At 40.2% G+C, this 27,701-nt stretch overlaps 1 protein-coding gene across 1 annotated transcript in view; it reads right to left on the minus strand.

Annotated features, from left to right (window-relative positions):
* Positions 1-405: 405 nt before the first annotated feature.
* The window catches only part of TNFRSF21 (TNF receptor superfamily member 21), a 78,594-nt gene continuing 51,298 nt past the window's right edge, over positions 406-27,701 (minus strand). Inside the window, exons 4-6 of the mRNA XM_001145645.7 lie at positions 22,245-22,510; positions 3,860-4,088; positions 406-1,840 (exon numbers count right to left, since the gene is read on the minus strand). Coding sequence (XP_001145645.4) covers positions 1,611-1,840; positions 3,860-4,088; positions 22,245-22,510 — 725 coding nt within the window. The 3' untranslated portion in view covers positions 406-1,610. The remainder of the gene's footprint in view (positions 1,841-3,859; positions 4,089-22,244; positions 22,511-27,701) is intronic.

The raw sequence follows: 27,701 nt of genomic DNA on the forward strand, positions 1-27,701 counted from the left end.
CTCAGATTTAATCCAAAAGACTAGGAAGTGCTTGGTAGTTTTCACTAAAGTCCTTCCCTATGAACCTCCAGGTACCTTTCCAAACACAAATCTATAGAATTGTAGAATACATTATAGCATATCATATATCATATCATATTCATTGCATGTCTCCCTTTGCTTGGGAACTGTGGCTCTACAGAATTCCAACAACCAGACCTTAGCAATTTTAAGTTCCTCTTTCAGTGAGAAAATGGAAGTGGATGCCCTGCCTGAAATCTTTGCTAATTTCCACGATTTACAGATTAGAATAGCTGAGGTTTTTAGAGCACACATACTTTTGCAAAAGACTAATCAAAGAGTCACAACTAGAGGACATGTACAAAGCAAGAAATTCAACGATTAAATATACTCGGACTACTTAAGTAACAAACACCTAATGTTTATTAATAAATTAGTACACTTGAAGGCATTTTTCTGATATCGGTCCTTCACCACTACCCACAAACCCCACCCACACAAAGGGAGTCCATGCCACCTTTGCATTGGAACCTGGCAACTGAGCATTAGAAGGTACATTTGTAAATGGGAGCATAGTTGCAAATATATCAGACAAGGGTTCTTACAGTTGCAGCCATTTTTAATTAAAGTAATTGGTGAAGGAATCCCACCAGGACCAAGGCCTTGAGAGCAGATTGGACCTATTGATTATGTGTATATAAAAAACAAGACATCTTTTAAAGCAAAGCTGGGCAAATTCTCTATGGAAAGGGCGCCACTGGCACTTGATTTTGACTTTCCAAAGTGCAGCAATGTGTTCCAGAACAGCTCAAATCCTAAAAGGTGAAGTTCAAGTTCTTTGGTGGCCCAGTTGTCAAGCCACTTAAATAGCAAATCCTGATGGCTTGAGGATTTCATTTCTCCAGCCCAGAGCATATTAGCATAAGAAGAGTACAAGTAATCAAGCATTCTACACGGTGTCCAGGTGAAAACCATACAATCAGCAATAGTGTGGTCAAGTTTCAGCCATGAATATGAACTATACAAGACATATTTAAAAGATAACTCAAAGTTGAATTGCATTACAGTAACTCAATGGGGTCTTAAATTTTCTTAATCTTTAAGAAAATTTATAAAGGACAAACAATAATAAAAATAGTAATAATATTTGTTTTTAAAAAGTAGGTGTGAATGTTAAGAGACATAAAGACTGCTTATAGGATTCACAAGATGCCATTATACTTTTAAGAAGTTAAGAGCCTCACAATCCAATGTGTGGGAAAAGTCACACTGCATTTATGGTAAGTTAAGTAAATTTAAAGTGCACAGAATAATCTTGAAAATACATAAGAAGGCAAAATGGAGAAAATATGGAACTTAAAAAACTTTAGTGGTGGGTATTTCACAACAGTTACACCTTGCAAAGGCTTATAAACCAACTTCCCAGAAGAGTTATTTAAAATAAAAAGAGAGAGAGAGAGAGAGAAAGAACTCAAGCACTGGCCATATACTCTGTTAAACACACACACACACACACACCCCCCAAACAACAAAAATCAGAAACAGAAGAAAATTAAAAAACCACCCTGCCACTAAATTGAGTAATTTCCAGAATGCAGTATCCCTATGTTCTACAGCAGGTCAGGAAGATGGCTATAAACAGAGTCCAGGAGGGTCTGGCTGGCTTCCTGGCTCTTGACTCCAATAATTTCGAATAGCCGGTCTAGTTTGTCCTCAGCCTGGGAAATCTCTTCAATCACCCGCAGCTCCTCAGGATTTAGAAAGTGGAGCATGTCATCAAAGATAGGCTGCAAGTCACAGGGGTCCAGGCGTACCTGCCGCAACACTGTGTCCTTCTTTTCTGCAGAGAAGAGAGGGAAGCAAAGACAGCTGTAAGGTGACTGTACTGGCAAGGCCTGGAGGAAGGAGAGCAGGGTCCTAGAGAGAGAGACATCTATGTCCCCCCCAGCCTATTATTCTCCATCCTCCATTACAGTGAGAGAGTGAGTGATCCTCTGGCACATTCGAAACAACACAAGAGTTTTTACTTGTGTTGCAAGTGTAAGATAGCAAACAAGATTTGCCTGGTAGAGATCAGACAAGGTCTTGCTTGAATGGCTTGCTGAGGTATCATTAATGTGACATTTGCCTAGACTTAAGTAACTTCTAAATTATTTTAGAATTCAGAAGGTGAATGGTGAGATACTTAAAGAAACCAAAGAAACAAAAACAAAAAACTAAAAAACCTTTACTGCTTTCCCTATCTGAAATGTGTTTACTAAACTAAGATACACCTTTATCCTCATGATGCTATCAAATGTGTGTTTCGGGGAAGGCCTGATAAAATGTAGTCTGGCAAGATTTTTGAAAATTCTTTACCAAGCTTGCCGTATCCAAAGATTTAAAGTTGAACTTATCTTGAGAGTCAGAAGTACAGGTTTTAGGCCATGCGCAGCAGCTCACGCCTGTAATCCGAGCACTTTGGAAGGCCGAGGTGGGCGGATCACTTGAAGCCAGGAGTTAGAGATGAGCCTGGCCAACATGGTGAAACCCCATCTCTACTAAAAAAAAGAAAAATTAGCCCGCTGTAGTTCCAGCTACTCAGAGGCTGAGGCAAAAGAATCACTTGATCCAAATGATCAAGTGATCCAAATGATCCAAATGATCAAAAATTCCAAGACAATCTAGTCTACTTATGTGACTTTCTGATTACATTGTAATATTTTAGAACTAAACTGCTGAGAGAGTAAAAGCACATAAATAAGAAAATATGATTTCTTCTCAGGTCATACCTTACATTGGGATGAGGAACTATAACTTTTATTACTATTATAAAGCACTTTTTCTAAAATATATTATATAACATAAAATATAAACTAAAATATAAATATTTTATGTAAATGTAAAATAGATTAATATAAATATATAAAGTATACAAATTATAAATATGTAAATATAACATTTTATAAATACATAAAATAATCAAATATAACCCTTTCACTAAAATATAACTGGAATTACCCAAAACTAGAAAATTTCTTTAAAAACTGTCATAAATAGTGTATGCTAATTCCCTACCCTGATATTAAAAATTAAAAGTTGCAAATTCTTTGCCAAAACTACCAATCCATAATGTTTAAAATATTGGTATTTGCAATGTAGTTTAACAAAGTGAACTTTAGGGTATTTTTAAGTCAGTAAAACCTGTAGTTTTCTTTTTTTTGAGACAAAGTTTTGCTCTTGTCACCCAGTCTGGAGTACAGTGGCACAATCTCAGCTCACTGCAACCTCCGCGTCTCAGGTTCAAGTGATTCTTTTGCCTCAGCCTCTGAGTAGCTGGAACTACAGCGGGCTAATTTTTCTTTTTTTTAGTAGAGATGGGGTTTCACCATGTTGGCCAGGCTCATCTCTAACTCCTGGCTTCAAGTGATCCGCCCACCTCGGCCTTCCAAAGTGCTCGGATTACAGGCGTGAGCTGCTGCGCACGGCCTAAAACCTGTACTTCTGACTCTCAAGATAAGTTCAACTTTAAATCTTTGGATACGGCAAGCTTGGTAAAGAATTTTCAAAAATCTTGCCAGACTACATTTTATCAGGCCTTCCCCGAAACACACATTTGATAGCATCATGAGGATAAAGGGTGGCCGATAGCTCTCCACCGGGCAGTGTGAGCTGCAAAGATTTTGGAGGGGTGTCTTCGCCAGCCAATGGCGAGGTTACTCTCGGGCCAGCGTATCTTGAAGTTTTGGACTGCTCTTCCTGGGCAGGTAATTCAGATGACTCAACTCTCAGCTACGACTGGGACGAATCGTAGGGACGAATCCCAGGGGCTCTTTGGGGGGTTTAAGTGCGTGTGTGAGGTCTGCTGCGATGCCCGTACCTTTGGTAATAAAGGAACCGTTCCTGCTCAGCGCGGAGGAGCCGCTGGATGTAGAGTCACAGCGGAGAAGGGGCTCCGACTCATCCACGAAGAAGCCCTTGTTCTTGTCCTGTGGGGAAGGCTCCACCGTCAGGAGAGCGGAATTCTCAAGTTTCGCGTTGGGGCTGGGGATGGGGCTCGGGCTAAGTGGGCTGGGGCTCATCGGGAGAGCTAGTTTGTCAGTTTCCAGCTGTAGGAGGGAAAATTTTTTTTTATTATATATAGAAAAAAAAAACAGTAAAATTAAAATCCCTCCTCAGAGGCTATTTTTTTTTTGTTCCATTTAATATTTTATATATACATCCTCTCACTTCAGTTGACCTTAACTTATTTATATGATTGCTAGACACATACACAGACTTTTAAACCCTTCAAAAATACAGTGAGGACATGCATGAGTACTAAAAACGGGGAGGCATATGAACCAAGCTATTATCTCAGGGGAGTAGAAGGGAACATGGGTGTAAGGAGAAAGATCCCCGATTTAAAATATAATTTTGTAGAGCTGAAAGGAGTCTTAGATATAATTTAGTATTATGAGCCGAACGAATTATGCCACCTCCGTGTTGAAGCCCTGACCCCCAGTACTTCAGAATGCGACTACTGTGAGAGAGGGCCTTTAAAGAGGTAATTACAGTAACATGAGGTCTTTAGGGTTGGCTACACTCCGATATAACTGGTGTCTTTAATAAAAAGAAGAGATGAGGACACAGACGCACACAGAGGGAAGACACAGTGAAGACATGGTGAGAAGGCAGCCATCTGCAAGCCAAGAGAGAGACCTCAGAAGACACCTTGGTCTTGGCCTTCTGAGGCTCCAGAATTGTGAGAAGACCAATTTCTGTTGTTTAAGCCATGCAGTCTGCGGTCCTTTGTTACTGCAGCGCTTGCTGACTCTTACACTCAGCTTCACAGGGAAGGAAACTGGGGCCTGGAGAAGTGAAGTGACTTTCTTAACTAAGGGCCAACAGGGAAGTCACAGAACTAAAACTAGACCCCAGGTTTTCTGACTCCCATTTCAAACTAGCTCAGGAAAAAAACTGCGAAAATTAAGAATGAGAACAGGAGAAAAGGAGAGGTGTCAGTGGCTGGGAGGAGAGTAATGACCAAAGGATAGAACAGAGACTGTGAAGATTGCATTCTGGAGTGGGGAGGTCAGAGAGACAATAACAGACACACAAGATGGTTTCAGATAAAGATGGTGAGCTTCACCACCACTCTGGCTGGTGGGTAGAGAATGGATTTTAGGGAGGCAAGAATCAAAGCAGGGAGAGCAGTTAGGATGCTCCTACAGTGGCTACATACAGTATGACTGTGGCTTGTACTGGGGGTGTGCAGTGGAGAGAGGGGGAAGTGATAGGTGATGTGACCTCATTTTACCAGTAAAATGACTGCGGCCCAAAGAGGGCACACAGCTACTGGGAGAAAGCCAGTGCTCAACTCAGGCCTGCTTGACAGCTCTATTTGGCCCTTTCATTTGAGAAAATACATCAGAACTCTGGCAGGCACTTGTGGCCTCTCCTAGTAATTGACTTTATCTTTTTATTGGCTCTTCCGGCATGGATAAAAAAACCTGGGAGCCAGCTGGCCAGATCACACAGAGCAGGGTTCAGGGAATGATGGGCACTCTCCCCAAGCTGTTAATCACCACTCCTTAGAATCCTCATCCCTTCACCCACACACTTCAAGTAAAATGTTTTCAAGCTTTTCAGCGAAGATATTGATATTTCAAAGTATTACATGGGATAGCTATATAAGGCACAAAGCAAACACAACTGCTTCTTTTACAAATTTTAAGGCCTGAGAAATTCTTGCAACTGATTGCAGATTGTGAAGATAACTGATTACTGCACATGTCTAATGTTCCAACAGCGTTTTTCCTCTGAACCACCACCCACACCCTGCTGCTGCTTCCAGGGCAAGTTTCAGACTTGGGAAACATGCATACCTAGCAGTCCCTTTCTGACCTACAGACAAATGTTACGTACATGCTTGTAAAATGTTAATTCCATAGGCCCTGGCGCGTGCCCCTCCTCCTTGAAAATGCACATGGCCATTCACGCCAACACACTTTTTTAATTCACTCAGTTAGACTAAGAACACTTGTCTACATCCTGGTTCTCAGGGACAATACATTGGAAGACATGGTCAGTCAATATAGTACACTGTTCTTGCTTAAAAGGAAATTTCCACCCACAAATCACATGCCAATGAGCAAAAAGTCCACCCACCTGTTTCCTAAATTCATTTGAAAACTTGAAATGTTTAATTTTCCCCCCGATTTCACCAAAAGGTCCTATTAGTAAAACTTAAGCACATGATTTCCAACATAATTGGAAAGACAGAATGCTGAACTGATGCTCTCCTGTAATTAACAATGAGTCAGGTGAATATGAAAATGCCCCTACAAATGGGATTAGCATCACAGCAGAGCTAACAAGCATCACTAAAGCCAGAGACCATTTAAAAATCATCTTTCTGGAAAATCTACTCAGTTACTAACTATAAGTATCTCTTACTTTGTGCAACCATAGCTGGTTGCATTTTGACTTCACCTAAAGTTGTTTTCACTTTTTCCCAAAAGAAAGTTCATGGTTCAGCATTCTGAGTTTATAGCCAATGAAGAACACCTACAATAAGATTTAGATACTAAAGAGAAAACAAATACTCTAAACAAGAAAGCCATATTTCCAGAGAAGAGGATCCTCTTATAAAAACTTTGAGCATAAACTTACCAAGATACTCATAAAATAAAATAATTTATTTCCTAAGGTTCTTTGAGCTTTCCAAATTCTCTGTGAAGATATATTAGGCTGGGCACGGTGACTCACACCTATTTTTTTTTGTTCCATTTAATATTTTATACATACATCCTCCCATTTCAGTTGACCATAACCAGTTGACCTATAATACTAGCACTTTGGGAGGCCGAGGTGGGTGGGTCACTTGAGGTCAGGAGTTCAAGACAAGCCTGGGCAACATGGTGAAACCCTGTCTCCACTAAAGATACAAAAATGAGCCAGGCGTGGTGGCAGGCGCCTGTAATCCCAACTACTTGGGAGTCTGAGGCAGGAGAATCACTTGAACCAGGGAGGTGGAGGTTGCAGTGAGCCAAGATCGTGCCACTGCCCTCCAGCCTGGACGACAGAGTGAGACTCTGTCTCAAAAAATAGAAAGAAAAAAAGATATATTAACTTTTACAGCTAGAAAATCAATAAATGTTGTTTTTAAAAGCCGTCACTACCGATAAGTATATTTTCCTTCTGCTACCTTGAAAATGTTGTGGCTGCAGCAGCTCTTATTTATATGGGTAGCCAAGAAACAGGGTAACAGGAAGATTATCAACGTGGCTGAGCTCCTCTCTATACTTTTGTGAAATGTTTGTGGACACGGCATTCATACATGTCCCAACTTATTTCAATAAGGCAGATATTAAGAAAACGCGGCCTGTAAAGGCAATGTATCTGTCACTTATTTGAAGCTCCTTTGGAGAAACTTGAAAACTACAGTTCTTTTTGCCTACTGCCATGACATAATCCTAACTTGGAAGACTCATGTGAGAAATGAGGTGGGGACAGTAAATAGACCAAAATGGTAGGGGGCTCCCAAAGCAGCCCAAAAGAGATCAATTCTATTTTGTGAACTTCAAGAGCATGGTATTTCTTTCAGCCAAACAAGTTCCAAATGTCCTTCTGATTAGTTTCCATGCAAACACACTTAGTCCTTCCAGGTACTTATTAGTCCAAACTGATAAGGGAAGAAAGATAAATGGTTCAACTCACTCAAGGCTGAGTCACACCTAAAGCTCTGCTGCTGACCTAACAATTTTCCTTTCCGAGCACCTCTACCACTGAGTACAAGGAACCATCCAAATGGATTAGGTAAACAGACTACTGCTTTGGGAATCTGAACATCTCTGGGCTACTGAGTTTGGTAGCAGTGTTTATGAGAATAATGATTTAACTTGTATCTGGATTGTACCACAATGAACCACGACTGTCATCATTGTCTTTCCCCATTTCCAGCTGTGTCCTTGCCAACCCTACATTCCTGCACCAACCAGACTTCTAAAAAACTGAAGTACCCACTCTGGGTGCTTAACCAAATCAAAATGGGAAACTGAGGCTGGGCACAGTGGCTTACACCTGTAATCCCAACACTTTGGGAGGCCAAATGGGCAGATCACTGTAGGTCAGGAGTTCAAGACCAGCCTGGTCAACATAGCGAAACCCTGTCTCTACTAAAACTACAAAAATTAGCCGGCCATGGTGGCACATGCCTGTAATCCCAGCTGCTCAGGAGGCTGAGGCAGGAGGATCGCTTGAACTGGGGAGGCGGAGGTTGCAGTGAGGCGAGATCACGCCCCTGCACTCCAGCCTGGGCAACAGAGCAAGACTCCATCTCAAAAAAAAAAAAAAAAAAAAAAGGAAACTGAAGCTCAAAAATAATTCTCCACTTCTAATATCAAACTGAAAAATCACTTCCCTGTTGACTGACCTTTCCTGAGATGACACACTGGTGGAGGTTGCAGTATTCCCCTAGCCCCGGGGATGGCAGAGCCATGGATGGTAAAGGAAAATCCTTCCAAGTTTTATTCATGACAAGGGTGGTAGATAAATGAAATAAGATTTCGAGGCAGCAAGATCTGGCAGCATTCCTGAGTAGACTCTGAGAGCAGGAATAGGTGAGAACTCCAGCCTCAACTGCCATCTGTGTGGCATGTACTTCATGTTCCCCATAGTCAGCTCCTAAAAATCAAAGTCATGAAAATCCTGGAAAAAGCATTGCAAGAAAAGAGAGAAGACATAACACTGACTAGCTGTGTGGCACAAGGAAAACCACTTCCCTCATCAGACCTGTGGTCTCACTTCTAACCTAAATAGGTTAGACCAGGTCACTTCTGTGTTCCTTTCATTCAAATTATGTCTTATTTATTGCTTGTCTTACTGTTGCTATTTCATTCTCCTCATGCCCTAATCCCCCACTCCAATTCTCTTTCCCCTTCCAAGTTACCCCCAACTGAACTACCTGCTCAACGAAAGTTTACCACAAAGTTATTTTCAATTACTACCCAATTACAATCTCCCTGTGGTTGCACAATCTGTTTTCATAAAACTAATTAATGACTTTGATGCATCAGCGACCCCCTGAAATGAAGCATTAATTGCCCAGCCTGGATGCTCTTTGCCAGCCTGCTAAAATGGTTCCATTTAACCCCTTGGCTCCTGACACTACCCAGTTCAATACCACCAGGCCCCTTTTCCCTAATATAACTAGATATGCCTGATAGTCCCCAGCAGAAAGCTCCTTACAGTAAAGTCGCTGTTTTGATTTAGTTTTCCCTCCAGACCTCATTCAACACTTAGAAAGAAGGAAGAGTTCTATGTTACATTTGTGAAAATCTCTCACTTTAATAATGGTTTTTAAAAGCCCATTTGCTAAATCTAACTGAAACTTACTGCTTTTCCATATGAGGTAACAAAAAGAGACCTGAAGAAATAAGCCATTGCCAATACTGTGCTAGGTGATTCAGCAGAAAATATCTGTGATTCGTTTGCTGCTAAGGAAGTTGTATCAGCCCCATTTTACAGATGAGGAAACTGAGGCTCTAAGAGATAATAACTTGCCCCAAGCCATAGAACCAGGATTCAAGACCAGGTCTGTCTAGTTTCAAAGTTACCCTCTTTGCCGCCATGTCACTTCCCTGTCTGGACCCCACAGCATTTAGAGAAAATTGACAAATCCTGTAAACTGATTACAAGTGATCACATGACCACAGGGCATTGCCCAAGCCCCTCCGCTAGAGTGAAGTGGGTAGAGGTTGAGATCTGCAAGTACCTGGGACTCAATGGCAGACTTACACTCCAGCTGGATGACTGCGCTAAGATAAATATGAGAGATTCTGTAAATACCAGATACCTCAACTGTAGCCAATAACTTTGTTTTCTATTGAAAATATTTCAGATCCCAACAGACAAGTGGCTGGTTAAGAAAACAAACAAACAAATTCAATTTCTACTAAAGGTTTATCTCAAAGGAATTCTAGTCGTGAATAAATATAAAATTACAACTATTTAAGAATTATGATATTATCTCAAGCCTGTTTCCCCTGCTCTCCTAGCTGCCCACATAATCAAAATCAAATTAGATTTCAAGACCTTCTATAGGCCTATACAGGCATATAAGATTGGGCTCCGGGAGGAAAAAAAGGCATATTTTCTTTGCCAGAAAAGTATTTCTTGATATCTGAATCTATGTGGTCTTTAGAGAAGAGGAATTCAGATAATAAGAAATGCTTTCTTATTCAAATCTATGTGGTTCCAGGATTTCAGATATAAATGAGGGTTCATATAATGAGGTTACCAGCCTGATCACAAAACAATTTATCTGAATCTATTCAATTCCTAAGTTCGGACACTGTAAAATACTTGTATATAATGATTTCTCCCTTAAAAAATAAAAACAAATACATCACCCTAAAAAAAAAGTTTCAGATGATGAGAGACAATGATTTTAAAATTATTCTTCTGAGTGTGAATTCTTGCTCAATTCAATCCAGAGTAAGGGGTCTTGGCAAGTAGAACCCAAATGTACCCAATTTTTTTTTGCAAACAAAAATCTTAAGAGGCAAATGGAAAAATGCTGATTTCTAAATGCTTGAAAGAAGGATTATCAGTTATAAGAAATTTAGAGAAAGTCTTCGAAATGGGAATATGGACTGGAAACGTATACATACCTAGATAAAGCAAATATGCCAAAATCTGAATAACGATTGAATCTAGATGGTAGATTTATTATTTGTTGTAATGTGCTTCCAAATTTTCTTTGCTTCGTAAGTCTTCTCTTAAAACGTTATTTTAAAAAATTAAAGAGAAGGGCCAAGAGTCAAGTAACTTTAAGAGAAAAATTCCCCAAACTTTTCCTGGGCTTCTAATTGTTGAGTTAAAACCTCTTGTTTTCTTTCCTTCTTTCTTCTTCTCCTGCACAGCCCAGACTTTAGTACGTGAAGCAAGGAGGTGCTTCCATTGCATAAGTTAGGGAACAGCACCAACACTTATATCTAAATTGTCAATTGCCAAGTGGACAGCGAGGGCCATCTGCTGTCTAGAGCTCCCTGGGATCACTGGATGTCATGGGATGGAAGAAGGAACAGGAGCACAACACCAAGATGTTCTGCTCAGCTTCCTTGGGAACCCCCAAGCCAGACCACAGAGATGGCATAGGTGAGTGAACCTTAAGCTGGGAGCCAATGCAGAGCCTGCAGAACAAACTCACCCACCATCAGGGGAATCTCAGGATTAACCTGGCCAAAAAAATGCCAAAACCACTGGGGAATTATTTTAAAAAACACTCTCACTCACCCCAGATCTGTTCAAGCACAGAATAATGAAAAGGTTTTGTTTCAACTGCAACCTTACTTAAGGCCTATGAAGTTAGACTAGGTTAGCTGGTCACGGTGGGTTTCTCGCTTAAATACCCCAAACTCAAATCAAGGTAGTTGACTATAATTTTCTGTATATACCTCGTCTTAGAATTCTCATCATTTCTAAGAGTTAATTTCAAAATTGAGCCCCAAAGTCTATAAATCCACCGCCATTTAAGTCAAAGTGTCAATAGCCAATCCTTGCCCTAGGCAAGAGAGCTGTGCCTTTGCTGTATGTACAGGAGAAAAGCCACAACAAATAGTGCTGCACAAAGCTGCCAAAGCTGGTAAGAACCAGCTGGCTCCGGAGGGAGGGAAAAGGGGGGGGGGGGCAGCCCCGCCCTGCTGCCGGCACGGGTGTCTGCAGGCTGTCCAGGCTGCTGACATCAACGGTAGTGGTGTTGCAGCCCTGAGCTGACTCACTGATTAGCTTTCTCAAAAAGAGGAAGTGAGGACAGTGAATAAGTGGGTTCTCTTGGTTCAGAGCTGGAGCCCACTCACGTTTGAATATATTGCCAAGACTTTTAAGAGCTCAGCACCATCGGGACATGAGGAGATCATGCTCCGTTGGAAATTCCTTAGGTTTCCCTAAACTTCTATTGGAAAATCTTTCCCACAAAAAAGCCTTTCGATAATTCTATCCATGAGAAAAAGTTTCGCAAACCTTTTTAAAGCTTGCCATAAGACACTGTGGAGGATGGAAAGTAATTTCATAGGAAACTCAAGACCTTGAAGTAAGAAGGCTTAAGTTCATCTTTATGACTCGGGCTTTTTGAACTCATCAAATCTGATTAAATTAGCATTGCATAATAAGTCCATTAATTAGATTCATGCCATTAGAATTACAATGCATATGGTCTACAAGTCTAAGTTAACCTTTGATTTTAACCTCTGACTTCCAAGTCTCGGCAACTCAGTTTCCCTCCGTGGTGGTAACTACTGTTACCAAGTCACAATATACTCTTCCAGAGATAGAGACAGTCTACACTTATACCAATAAATAAGTATATATGTTCTCCACCCCCCTTATTTTTTAAAACAATTTTTAACATCTATGTATATACTGTGTGTGTGTATATATATATGTATATATATTTGCAATATGGTGGCACAATGTACATACTGTTGTTTTTTTTGTTTTGTTTCTTTCGTGTCTCCCAGGCTGGAGTGCAGTGGTGCAATCTCGGCTCACTGCAGCCTCCATATCCCGTATTCAATTGATTTTCGTGCCTCAGCCTCCTGACTAGCTGGGATTACAGGCATGCACCACCAGGCCCAGATGATTTTTGTATTTTTAGTAGAGATGGGGTTTCACCATGTTGGCCAGGCTGTTCTCAAACTCCTGACTTCAAGTGATCTTCCCACCTTGGCCTCCCAAAGTGCTGGGATTATAGGCGTGAGCCACTGTGCCCCATCCTACGTACTATTCTTCACCTGGCCTTTTTTCGTTTAACCCTTCTTGAGGTTAGCACATGAAGAGCTGACTCACTTCTTCTGACAAGTGCATGCTGTTCCATTGTACGGATGTTCAATAACTTTCATAACCAGTCCTCTAGTGAAGGGCATTTGTAGATCTCCTCACTCTTTTGCTATTACACATGACACTACAATGAATATATGTGTACTTGCATCATTCTGAATGCATGTGAACATGTGTAAGATATCTTCCTAGATGTGGAATTATAGGTCTCCATGCCAGCCTGAGAGGTTAAAAATCTGCATATTTAAAAAGTCTTCAGGCTGGGCGCGGTGGCTCACACCTGTAATCCCAGCACTTTGGGAGGCCGAGGCGGGCGGATCACAAGGTCAGGAGATAGAGACCATCCTGGCTAACACGGTGAAACCCCATCTCTACTAAAAAATACAAAAAAAAATTAGCCAGGCGTGGTGGCGGGCACCTGTATTCCCAGCTACTCGGGAGGCAGAGGCAGGAGAATGGCGTGAACCCGGGAGGCGGAGCTTGCAGTGACCTGAGATGGCGCCACTGCACGCCAGCCTGGGCGACACAGCAAGACTCCGTCTCAAAAAAAAAAAAAGGCTTCAGTATTTCCTTCTCTGTGAACTGTCTTGTTCACAAGACTGCACATTTTTTTCTTAATTTGTAAAAACTCCTTATTTTTCAAGAAACTGAACCCTATGTTTCAAACAATTTCAACCTGTGATTATTTTGTCTTTTGATTTGTATACGGTGTTTTCTGGCTTGTGTATTTATTGTTAAGTAGTTGCATTGTTCTTGTACGGCTTCTGTGCTTTATGTTATTCTCTACTGTTGTGATTATAAAAACAAAACATTTCCCCCAAGTTTTTTTTCTAGTACTTTTTTGGTGATAAGTCATTTTAGTTGTTGGGCATTTAATTTCAGCCTGTCCTGTGAAAGTCCAACTGTAGATCAATCAAAGTTTCCTCTGTGGCAATTGTTTATTAAAAAACCAGGAATGACATTAGTCTCTCCCAAGGAAATGGTGAAAAATAAGTGATGAAAACCTCGAAATTAACTGATATAAAATAAAACCTACTGCTGACCATGATGCAATTCCTCATCAGCAAGTGTACCTGTTATTGACACTTGGGTTATAACAGAATAAGGGACACTTTCACAAACACAGAGTGGAGAAGCTAGGCCAAAGCTGGAAGCTATTCAACTTTATCCAAATCGGTGTTTTGGCTTTAAAAAGAAAAACTGAAAATGTGCTCTCCAGCACTGGTAATTGATGGAGAAAATAAGCTTCTTTTCACAGTATTGATTCTGATTTCCTCCCAATGCACTTTTTGAGAAAGCCAGTAAGGGTGTAGATTAAAGGGGTGGGAAATGTCATCCACTAACAGACCCAGCCTTTTCTGAATGGTGAGACACTCTGTCTCAGAAAAAAATTAAAGCCCACTTCCATCCCTCTGTATAGCAGCTTCACAGAATATATTCTCAAGTCTGGCTCACATATCTATCCCTCCTATAAAACTGTCAGCATCCTAAGGGATGATTCTGCTTTGTGTTTTGTTTTGTTTCATTTAGTATCTCAGTGCCTGGTACAGGGCTCAATACATAATGGGTGCTCTGATAATCTATTAAATAAATTGTCTGTGTTGAATTATCTCAACCTTAAAGGCAATACTAAGAAGAAGTGTGTGTGTGTGTGTGTGTGTGTGTGTGTGTTCGGGAGGGAGTGTACATTAATATAAAGACCCCAAGAATCTGTTTCCTAGACTTTTCTCCTTACGATCTGCATACAGCAAGCTCAACTACTATATTTATTAAAATTCTATGATGCATATTTTTTTCACATTTTAACATCTCTGAAATAGGGGTGTCTCTTACAATTATAATTAACAGTATTTTATTTCTTTCTCAGTAATACATAATGACAATGGTATATCTTACAATTGACAAGGGATTCAATGAAATATAGTAATATATCTGTATTAGTCAGTTTTCATACTGCTATAAAGAAATACCTGAAGTTGGATAATTTATAAAGAAATGAGGTTTCATATGCTCACGGTTCTGCAAGCTGTATAGGAAGCATGACTGGGGAGGCCTCAGGAAACTTATAATCATGGCAGAAGGCAAAGGGGAAGCAGGCATGTCTTACATGGTCAGAGCAGTGGTGACAGGGGGAGGTGCCACATGCTTTCACACAATCAGATCTCGTGAGAACTCTATTGCAAGAACAGCGCCAAAGCAGGAAATCTGCCCACATGATCTAGTCACCTCCCACCAGGCCCCACCTCCAACATTGGGAATTACAATTCAACATGAGGTTTGGGCAGGGACACAGACCCAAACCATATCACTATCTTAATTAGAATATACCCACCTATACTTCTCAGGACCATGAAGCTTGCTAAATAAACCAGCTATAGAGCACCCAGACAGTGTTTGGGACACAACAGATATTTAGCAAATGCTGATTTCAACTTAATGTGCATTTACTGAAAACATAATGCATTTGCTGTCAAGTCAAAAAAAGGACAATGTAGAATTCAAATTCCAACACAGAAAATAGTTGCTAAGATTTACTGAGCCCCCTGCTCTATGTCAAGTGCAGGACTGGGCATTTACACTCACCTCTATTTCTCAGCAAGATCTTTACAAAGCACTTACAAAGCTTGGAGACTGTATAGGACTTGCCCAAGGTCACATAGTGAGTGGCAAAAACAAAATTCAAACCCAATTCAGAGAGACAAAGTCAAATTCTTGAATTTGTCAGTTCCTTCTAGTAGTTCCTGGAGATTCAAAGTTCAATATCTAGCACGTGACATGAAATGGGATATTAAAACCTTATTTCTATACCTTAAATATTACAGAACAGTTAAGGGTTTCTAAAAAGCTTGCTACTGAGCAAAACAAGGATGTAAGTAAAACAGACGTTCTTTGCAGAGTCAAAGATTTGAGAAGCCCTTAATATGAAAAAGCAGGTGGGGCTTCCTAGGCAGAAACCAAATGTGAAAGTTTCAGGAAAGAAGACCAAAACATAGTCTTGAAAAAAAACTAGTCTGATTTTTTTAAGTGACTTTCAAATGGACAAATATATATCTGCTCTAGCTTTCTATGTATTTTTTTGGCAGGTTGAGTACTTCTTCACCCTGATGCTTATAATTCCTCATGCACACTTCTATTATAACATTTGCTTATCCCACTGAATTATAATTATTTGCACATGTGTCTCCATCACCACAAGTGAGTTATTGAAAGGCATTGACCACTTTTCTTCTTTACCCAGTACCAGGCTCACAGCTGGTGTTTGACAAAAGGTTGTCAACTAACTGAATGAAACTTTGGACCATGATAATAAATAGAACAGCCTGAAATGTCATTAAAAATCTAAAGCCTATTTATAAACATTGCTCCTTTGTGCACAATGACAACTTTAAACACAAGCATCACTAAATGTTCCTGGTTCTATGTGTGTCAGCAATCCCTTTATAATGTCTTCTTCTCCTCACCACCCCAGAAGTTCCCCAGAGCCCGCAGTCACACCCCATGAATTAAGTAACTTGACCTTAAATAACCCTCCATGCTGCGGTAACACGGCAGAGGGCAGCTGCTAGATACATGCAAGTTTAGCTGTTACCTTAGGTCCTCAGGTCTTAGGACAAGAATCCCTAATTTCTAAGAGATGACAAATTGGAAAATTAATGACAAAGACTAATTTGAATAGCCAAAAAGCCAACAGTTAATGTACAGCTGGTATTTGCTTCAACTCGTCCTCACTGTATTAAATTTCTGAAAATAGCTGGTCTCAGTCAGACCCGTAGATAAGGACAGCTGCATCCTGCAGCTGGTAAGCAAAAAATCAGTAACTGTAGTTCCCTCTGCAGCAGAGGCAGGAGTGCTGCTCTCACCAAAATAGAAGGCCCAGTACTTCTCTAGCTGTTGGGATTCTCCGAGTTGATTATACAGAGCAAAGCCATCCAGGATCCAACACAGAGTCTACTATAGTAGAGAGAGAGAGAGAGTGCCTAAGTGCACAAATGCTCTGTTCCTGAGACATAGGTCCCCTATGTGGTTCTGGAAAGGACTAAAATATCCTAACAAAGAATCATTCTATTATATAGAAATCAACAACAACCACCACAAAACATTGGCGGTGGGTCTACTGGTTGTGAAATTATAGTGTAGTTTTAATCTGCTTAATCTTATGGAAGGAGAGATAAGAAGTAGAGCATTGATTCTCCACTCCGCTTCCTAGTTAACATCAGTCCTTTACATTTGTGAATCTCTGATCAAAGCAGACAGCTAAAGTAACAATTTATATTATTTTAAATTGTTGTGGTTGTTTTTAATACCATCATTTTTTAAGTATCTATAAAATTTCTTTTTCCACCCCTTTCTCTCATGAAGCAATGAAGGGATGCTGAAACTCTAACCACAGATATAATACTTCTGAACCTAGCTGCAAAGCATCACTTTAATATCTCACTCTAGTATGGCCCACAGTAATTTGATTATCAAAATTAATTTTGATAACCACTCACAGTGTGAAGGGCAGGTTCTGTAATTCCCATTTTAAATGGAAAAATCTCAGAGTTAGAGAAATTGTTTGCCCAGGGTTTCCTATGGAGAAGAAACAGACTCCTTTCCTCCCACCCTAGCCAAGGCGCAGGGGAAAAGTGCACTGGTTAAGTCTCTCTGCACATACAAAGGCGCTAAAATAAAAGGGGGGAGCGAAAAAAAAACATGGAAAACAAAATCATAAGGAAAACCAGAAATTCACTTGCTCAATTTTGTTTCTCTGACAGCTATTGAGGAAGCAGACCATTATCTCCCTTGCTAGAGAAAACATTCCAGCCAGCCTAGGAACATGTGCTCAGGCAGTAAGCAACACATAGCTACAGTTAGCTGGGATTTCCAGCTCTGGGGCACTGAACCCAGATAGCACTTCCTGCTCGGCCACCTGCTTTCAGCAGTCCTGGAATTGGGTGAACATCCCCACCCAACACTAAGTGACCCTCAGTATTCAGCATCTAAAAGACCCATTATGTGTATGAGTTTTAGCTAGTTAGGAACATTCTTCCATCTCTCTTGCCTCCAGAGCCTGGAAATAATTGCAACTCTTAATAGTCAACATCTGACAAATGCTTACAGTGGGTCACACTCACCTCATTCTCAGAGTAACCCATAGGACAGGCACTCATGTTGTTCCTATTGTCTCATGAAGAAACTGAGGCAGAGAGGCCAAGTAATTTACTCAGGGTCCCTAAAATGACTATGTTGCCAGGACAGGGATTTAACCCGGCACACGTCTCCATACTGATGTTCTAATCGGAGCCTTACTGGCTGGTTAGATGGCGATCCAGCACATTCCTCCTCCCAACCTCTTGGATTTACTCCTTCAGATTATATAAGTATGTGTAAACTTCTTCCTTCCATCCAACTGTAAGCTTCCTTGATGGCATTGACTTTGTCTTACTCATCTTTGCATTGCCCAAAGTGCCTGTTATAATACTGTGCACAAAATGTGTTATGTAATATAGATTTAAAAATAAAATCACATCCTCTCGTTTGCTGGTTAGCAGGGGAAACTTAAACCCAGGCATTAAAGGACTAAAGGAAAATAACTGGCAAGCTAGAATTTTATTTCCAGCTATCCTTCAAAAACTAAGGTGAAATAATGCAATTTATTTATTTATAAATAGGCACTTTTCAGACCAACAAAAACAGAGTTTACTGCTGGAAACCTACACAGAGAAGTATTCTTTAGGCAAAAGAAAAATTATCTCAGGTAGAAGTTGAAGCTCCAGGAGGAAGGTATTAAGAATGTTAAGAATGGAAAAGATCAATATGCAGATAAATCTGTGTGACTCCTGACTGTGTAAAACTGTAATAACTCTGCCTTTTAGCAGTATTAAAAGTGTAACATTAAAATTCATGAAAACAAAAGCAAAGTATAAGAGGAGGATAAATAGGATTAAAGTCTTCTAAGGTTGTAGTATCTGTAAAATGATAAGAAGTACACATTTATTGCTTATATCTCATAATTAAGCATGTGTGTTGTAATCCCTTGGGTATCCCTTAAAAGTGAAGTAAAAAATGTGAAATTAACAAGCTAACAGAGGAAAAATGGAATAAGAAAAAATACTTGATTATTCCAAGAGAAAGCAAGAAAAGATGGAGAGAGAAAAAAATAAAAAAAGAGGACAGGACAAATTGAAAACAAAGATATGGTAGATTTAAACCCAAATCTTTGAGTAATTACATTTTAAAAATTACATTTAAAAAGCAATTATATAATTACATAAAAATGTAAACAAACTGAAATTCTCTAATTATCAAAAGCTATCAGACTAGATTTAAGAAAAAAATCTGAAATATATGCTTCTTATAAGAGACATTCTTTAAATAAAGACAGAGAAAAAAATCAAATTAAAAGGATGGGAAAAGAGATAACATACAAACTGGAATGCTGTATTAGGGCAGTGTTTTGTTTTTTAATAGCTTTGGCAAAATTGCAATAACTTACAACTATTATCCCACTGTTTTGCTGCTTATTCCAAATGCTCATGTCCCAGAAGGGAAGAATAGCTATGATTCTGGAAGGCTGGGTTCAGTTTAGATATTGAACTTGAAAGAAGAGGGTGCTGAAAAATACAGCTCATACCTCAGATAAAGAAAGAGTCAGACTCTGAATGGGTTTAATTTAAAAATGGCTAATAGGCCACCATGGTTAATAATGAACCGGCTGTTCTTGACAGAGGCAACAAAGAGCCACACCAGGGCTAATCCTTTTAGTGGAACATAACATAGGCACTTTCAGGCTTATGAAGAGAAAAAACATTGACCATTGAAAAAAAATAGTCATTTTTACCCATTAAGAGTCCAATAACTCCTGGGGCAAAGCCCCAAATCCCCAGCAGTACCACCATACACAGGGAGTACAAGCCCATCACAGGATGAGAATAAGGAGTCTCAATTAAGCCCCCTGCCTTCTGATTCACTTGTTAGATGGGACAAATTTCAGAAATAAACTATGGACAGAGAGTAATATACTGTGCAATTACCACTTGAGCATCCCTAATCCAAAAATTCAAAATCCAAAACTTTTTGAGCACCAACATAATGCCACAAGTGGAAAATTCCACACATGAGTACTTAACACAAACTTTGCTTCATGCATACACTTTTTCTAATTTTGTATAAAATTACCTTCAGGCTATGTATATAAGGTATATGTGAAACATAAATGAATTTCATGTTTAGACTTGGGCCCCATCCCCAAACTACCTTATTATGTATATGCAAATATTCCAAAGTCTGAAAAAATCCAAAATCTAAAACACTTCCAGTCCCAAGCATATCAGATAAAGGATACTCAACCTGTAATAAGAACCGGCAGCCAAAAATCCATGTTCATTGGCTATTAAAATTAGAGTTAGAGCTGAATCCAAAACGCTGCTAGACATTGATGTATATTGTTGAAATGTGAAATGAAAAATTTAATATTGCCTTCTCAGCCTCCATCATAACTCAAAGGCTATAGCAGAACCAAAGAGAAAGTTGTAGAGTGCTTTGACATTACTGTTCTCAAAAAATAAACAACAAAAAATAGCTACTATTAGAATCTTTTGGTATTATAGAAGAGATAAGGGGAAGGAAATAATTAAAGTGTACAAGAGTTTGGCACTTAGGAAGAAGGTGCTTTGTTCTCTCATTCGTTGACCTAATGATTTTATTATGAATCACTCTTTTTGACATGCACTCTCACCTTCTTATTTTTCCATGGGCCCACCACAGGTTTGGGTTAACCAAATCCTAACCTTGCATCAGTCATATGTTATCTTTCTTTTAGGCATCATCAAGGACATTAGGCGACTTATTCTCACGTATCTAAATCCTTCTTTGAGCCTTAGGCTTGTCTTCCAGCTCTCTCCTTAAAGCCAGTCTCTAAGAATGCATGGCAATGCTTTGCCTCTAAACTCCCTGTATTCAAACCGCCGCCATTTTACTTAATTGGAGGGTTAACATCTCCCTCGCTTTCCCCCAAATCCAGCTACTTAAAGCCTAGTTTTACTTGTGAATAATATTTCACACCTAAATTATTTCTTAGAAAGTCATAAGACACTGGTGTATGCCTCTGAATGTTTATCACTTGGGTCTATTAATAAGTATTTTTTTCTGAAATTCCACACTTCAAAGAAGTTAAAAATATGCCAGAGCTTTAAAAGACCACCTTCAAAGTCAATTAGCACCTATAAATTGTTATTATCCAGTTACTTGGATAAAAGATTCACCTGATAAATGATTACATCAATTGTCAAGAATTACTGCACTATCAGTATAAAAAGATAAAAGCATTTGGACTTCTTAAGTACATAAAGTATACTTAAACATAAGTATAAAGTATGCAAAATGGAATCCTTTGATACACAAAATGTGATATAGAATGATAGTAAACTGAATTGATGTCATAAAAAATCTCTACCTAGCTCTTTTAGGTAACAAATTTGGACCACTGGAATAATAACACAGACCGGCCCTTTAAATCTTAAGTGGGTTTTATCTAGTCTTAGTGGCAGCATTTTCTTTACTTTGGGAATATGTTCTGAAACCTGAATTGAAGTCTCTGGAAAATATGATTCAATATCCAAATCTGAACTTTATTCATGGCCTTTCAGGGAAGTACATACAATTAAAGAAAGGCTAAGTAAAATGAGTTACATCATGGTCGTAACTACCACTTGTAGAACACTTTCAATGAGTCAGGCATTTTATATGCTTTATTTCTCATCTTAATCTTATATAGCAGGCTTGAAAATGTGAATAACAGAGGCAAGGAAAGTTGAAGTAACTTACCCTTCATCACCTAAACTAATATGTACCAGAGCCAGGATTCAAATCCAGCGCTGTCTGGCTCCAAAGCCAGGGCTTATTAGCTATAAAGAAATCACACTCCTGGGTCCCCTCAGTTCCCATCTGATGTGCTCCACGGAACAACCCAAGGAGGAGAATCAGTTCTGTCATCAACTGCCGCTAGCACCACCTGTATCCTCAGGAGGCAAGAATGCTGCCTTCATAAGCCACATCACAAAAACACCCTCTGGAGGAGAGGCGGTGTAGTAAAAAGTATTTTTTCTTGGTTTTGTTCAAAGTGTGTCATGCAAAATGAGATTGTAAATGGAGTAACAAAGAGAGCTTTTACAAATACTGATTCACGCTCTGCCCCCTGGAGATTCTGATGTGACTGGTCTGCAGGTAGAGTCTGAGCATCAGTATTTTTTTTTAAAGTTTTCTAGATGATTCTAATGGACGGCCACTGAGAACCCCCAACCTAGAAGGTAGGGTGTGTGTGTGTGTGCAGGCGTATGCGTGTGTGTGTGTGTGCCTATCCACCGAATATGTTATTTTTCTTTGTTCCCATACAACTGATAAAATTTGAAGCATAGGGGCAATAGGTCGGTGGTAACAACACACAACCAGGGCTCCATTACCTGGGTGGTGTCTTCCATCAGCCCACGAATCTTCTCCACAACATCGTTTCTCCGGTGCTGGCGCAGGGCGCTAATTAGCTGGGCGAGGCTGGCCTCGGGGCCCCGGATGGTCCAGTGCTGCAGAGCTGCGTAGGCCCGCTCGTGGTCGGCTGTGTACCCATTGGAGAAAGCAGCAACCTCCCTCTCACTGGCATTGCAAAGAAACTGATAGATATCTTTCCACTGGCTTCCCACTTGGGCTGCTACAAGCTTCAGGATGTCGATACCTACACCAGAGAAAAAATAAAAAACAAATGAGGGCTTGTAAGGGAAGCTTCTTACATAAGGTAGCTCTGCTTTAATGAATGAACTAGAAGAGGCACGCTTTCCTATCGCTGTATGTCAAAGGAATGCATTGCCTCCCTTAAGCACTTGGCACAAGCAGCTCATCTTGTGGACTAGCTGGTACCCTCATACAAATTTCACTTCCTGAGTGTGGAACCAGAAGAAGGAATGATCATGGAATTATAATAAATCAGACCCAAAAAGATGTTTTGAAAGCCAAACCCAAATAAGGTATTCATGGTGATTCCTCTGTTACTATAGTAATAAACCCTTGTTGAAGGAGAGGGGTGGATAAGTTCCAAGATCCCCAGTGGATGCCTTGAAGCCATGGATGGTACAGAGCCCTATACATACTACGCATGAATTTCTTTTTCCTTCTTCACAATGTATGGATAGAAGATTCCTTCTTCTTGTAGATCTTAGCAACCTCAGCATACAATTGACTTTTCTTATTAAGTGGGGAACTTTCATGTTTTCACTTAAAGGAAGCACTTTATGGCCGCTGGCATATCCAAACTGTCAGCATCACTCCTCTCGAGCTTTAGGCCAATATTAAGTAAAATAAGGGTGACTTGAACACAGGCACTGTGGTACCAGTACTGAGACAGTCAATCTGATAACCTAGACGGCTACTAAGTGACTCACAGGCAGGTGAGGTCTCCAGCATGGATATGGTGGACAAAGGGATGATTCCCTTCCCCAGCAGGACACAGCAGCATGGTACAGGAATGTGAGGTTTGATCACATTACTCAGAATAGTGCATCATCTAAAACTTATGAATTGTTCATTTCTGGAATTTCCCATTTAGTATTTTCGGACCACAGTGGACCACAGGCAACTGAAATCTTGGAAAGCTAAACTGTGGATAAGGGAGGACTACCGTACTAAATACAATAGTAACAAAGTAAGTTAGAGGCTCCCATCTAAAAACATGGTGACTTCATGACATTTAGAAAAAGGGAAGCTGCAAATTAAAACTGTAATGGACTTTACCCAGAACTGTCTAGGTAAAAGGTTTTCAAATTCTGGGAATGGTGTCCTTTATATCAACTAACAGTGTGCCCAGCTGTTCCAGGCCAATAGAAGCATTCCTGAAGAACACCTAAGTTGTGCTCAAATTCATGTTCAACAAGCAATTTTCTAATTCATTATTCAGACTTCCAACTTGACTTGCATAGTTATAATGAGGACAGCAGCCAAAATGACTGTATAATAACAATAGCTATTATCTTCCAGGTATTATGTTAAGGCATTAGCTCACTGAACATCTTTATAAGGCATTAATATTCCAATTACACAGGTAAGAAAAAAAATACACTTAGAAAAGTTAGGCTACTGGCCCAGTATCACAAAGGTAGGTGAGTTGGTTATTGAACCCAACTCACCAGTTTTGTAATTCAAATCCTGTATGTGTAACCACTATGAAATGTGACAGTATCGATGGTACCTTCCAAGACGAAGGAAATGCCTTGGCTTATAATGACCATGGCTGGTTAGTCTGACAGACAGCTGTCCCCAGTGATTCAATATATTATCATCCTGGCTCAGCAGTCACTTGAAAACCCAGTGAGTGTGCATCTGTGGTCCCCAGATCTAATGAACAGATGAAATGGTGATGATGAAATTGGTGAAATGCAAAAATCAAATCTCAAGATCCAAAAACTCAGGATAAGCACCTGGCACCAACCGTTCGTGAGGGGAGGCTCTCCCTGAGTAGCTCACTTTGGTGTCTCTCTCTTTATGGCGTCTTCTCTCTGCAATTACACATTGGCTTTGCCAGGATTTACATGTGGGATGCATATATCACCCTTATAGTAAGGGCCCTGGTATTTTACTACAACGGGTGAGTGAGTCCTCTGAATCAATGTCATGTCTTTGGTTTTTTTTGTTTTTTTTTTTTTGAGATGAAGTTTTGCTCTTGTCAGCTAGGCTGGAGTGCAATGGTGCCATCTCGGCTCACTGCAACCTTAACCTCCCGAGTTCAAGGGATTCTCCTGCCTCACCCTCCCAAGTAGCTGGGATTACAGACACCCACCACCACACCCAGCTAATTTTTGTATTTTTAGTAGAGATGAGGTTTCATCAATGTTGGCCAGGCTGGTCTCAAACTCCTGACCTCAGGTGATCTGCCTGCCTCGGCCTCCCAAAGTGCTGGGATTACAGGCGTGAGCCACCATGCCTGGCCAATATCATGTCTTTGAATGAGGTCACGCTCACCTGCCCTGACAACATAGCTGTTATAGTTAACAATATCTTAAAAAATATTTACTGCTCAATAAAAAAAATAGGGTCACATTCCCAAGTGAGGCTTAGGAGAGAAAGGAAAAGAGAAGAATAAAGAGGGGTTTACTGTTCTGATTTCTCAATCAAAGGTTTCCTAGAAAAAAAATAAAAATATTTTTTGCACCCATCAGTTGTTCAGGAAAATATTTATAAAATGATCAATTATTGCTAATAAATACAATAATAATTATAAAAGTTTCTGTAAAAACGAAGGACGCTGTGGCTCCTCAACACGCATTCTTACTCTGCCAGGCAATCCTATTGAGGCAGATGATGTGGAAGACTGTATACACATTCTGCACCAATCCACTGAAAATGGTTTTCAAAAATCAGTTCCTAGTAGAAGGCTGTTTTCCTGTCAACTATAAAAGTAGAATGGCTGGGCAGGGTGGCTCACACCTGTAATGCAGCACTTTGGGAGGTTGAGGCAGGTGGATCGCTTGAGTCCAGGAGTTTGAGACCAGCCTGGGCAACATGGTGAAAACCCATTTCTACAAAAAATACAACAATTAGCTGGGTATGGTGGCATAGGCCTATATTCCCAGCTACTTGGGAGACTGAGGTGGGAGGATTGCTTGAGCCCCAGAGGGGAGGTTGCAGTGAGCCAAGATTACACAACTGCACTCCAGCCTGGGTGAGAGAGGGAGACTCTATCTCAAAAAAAGTAGAATGCCACAAAAAATTAAAAAAGGATGCCACAAATTGAGTCATTACTGTACTTCTCACAGTTTTCCCTGGCAGTGTGAAGTTACTTGAACCAAGTCCTTTTCAGTTTTCCAAGCAATGTTTAGTCAGATACAGAGCTTTTGATTTCAAGCAAATAGACTCCTCAGAAAACCCATAACTGATTTAAAACCCTGCAGGTAACTTTAAGGAATAAGCCAGCTTTTTGTGATCGATGTGGTAGACTCTTCCAAACACCAAAAGTCTTGTTAGTCCCTGAATCTTAATTTAGATCAATTTGACTAAGGTCCACAGTGTCTTACATGAAAACATGACCATGTTTTCTGGTAAGTAGGACCATTGCTTAAATCTTCATAATGCCGATGACAGTGGCTTTGGGCAAACCTCTAACTGTCATGTCCATTTCCTCATGTGTACAATGGAGAAACTCACTAGGGTCACTGCGGATAAGCTGATTAACATTTTCTATAGAGTTACTTTATTTTTGGAAGTGTTCCCATCATTATGAAAGCTCCATACACAGAGCACTAAACTTAAGGCTCAATGCATTTCAGATGCAAATACACGGCCTTTACGAAGTAATTACAGAGTTTAAAAGGTTTAAGTTTAACAACCACTCCTTCTTCCAAAACCCAGTACTGTATTTATCCTTTTTTAAGCCACAAAATAAAGAAAAAAAGAAAAAAAAACCCACAAAGAATAGATACAATGAAATTTCCCATAAACTAAAATGGACTGGAAGCTAAATTTAAGGCCTACAAATCAGGTTTCATCTTGTTCTCTCTCTCAACTAGATTCTCTACTATGAAAACATGGAGTCAACTCCATGAACTGGCTGGGGTCGCCAATGTTCTTCACTGCTGTCCTCTCCCACCGTGGAGTTGATAAATCAAAGATAAATCAATGACTCCCTCAGGGGATACCAACCTTTTAGTCTAGCACATTATCACAAAACCCCAGTGAGGAGACCAGACTGGGGTTTGAATGCCTTCCTTGTGTAGGAAAAAGTGTTAGTCAAAAGAAAACAATCAACTACAGAGAAAAGCAGGAGGATGATTTGCCAAATTGAGATAGTTACCTCTTTGGGGAGGGGGAAGGAGCACAGAAGGGATTTCAAAGGTATTCATAAAGTTCTGTTTCCTAGGCTGGACAGTGGAGAAATGGGTTTTCTTTTCATGTTATTACTTTTATTTGAGATTTATTTTACTATTCCTTTTTAAACTATCTATATAACATACACATATATAAGATGTGTTTATATATACTTCATAAATACACATGGTTAAGTGTTCAATTTTGTTGGCAAGGAACTCGCATGTTGGGGTTGGTGACTAGTGCAAGGTCACCCACCCAGTTAGTGGTGCCTCAATTGTGGTTAATAGGGAATGTGATGCAGTGGAGGAACATTATTATTTGCTGGAATTATTCTCCTCTGGCATGGCCATCCAGCCTAGGATGAACGCACTCAAGGCTGGCCACAGTGTGTGTGCTGCCTCCTGGTCTGTTATTACTGACCAAGCATATGTTGGTGCAAAAGTAATTGTGGGCTGGACGGGTGGCTTATGCCTGTAATTCTTTGGGAGGCTGAGGTGAGTGGATCCCTTGACCCAGGAGTTCATGACCAGCCTGGCCAACATAGCGAAACCCTGTCTCTACTAAAAATACAAAAAATTAGCGAGGCGTGGTGGTGCACACCTGTAATCCCAGCTACTCAGGAGGCTGAGGCAGGAGAATCGCTTGAACCTGAGAGACAGAGGTTGCAGTGAGCCAGGATTGTACCACTGCACCCCAGCCTAAGCAACAGAGTAAAATTGTCTCAAAAAAAAGAAAAAAAAAAAAAAAGTAATTGTGTTTTTTTTTTGTTTTTTTTTTTGGTCACCAAAATGGCAAAGACCACAGTAACTTTTGCACCACCTAATAGACACTGGAACAGTTTCCCCAGGGACTTTATTTCTTTTCTTGTGATCTCAGCTCACTGCAGCCTCTGCCTCCTAGGTTCAAGAGATTCTCCCAACTCAGCCTCCCTAGTACCTGGGACTACAGGTGTTCACCATGCCCGGCTAATTTTTGTATTTTTAGTAGAGACGGGGTTTTGCCATGTTGGCCAGCCTGATCTCAAACTCCTGACCTCAAGTGATCTGCCCACCTCAGCTTCCCAAAGTGCT

Source organism: Pan troglodytes, chromosome 5, assembly GCF_028858775.2.
Source record: "Pan troglodytes isolate AG18354 chromosome 5, NHGRI_mPanTro3-v2.0_pri, whole genome shotgun sequence".
NCBI lineage: Eukaryota > Metazoa > Chordata > Mammalia > Primates > Hominidae > Pan > Pan troglodytes.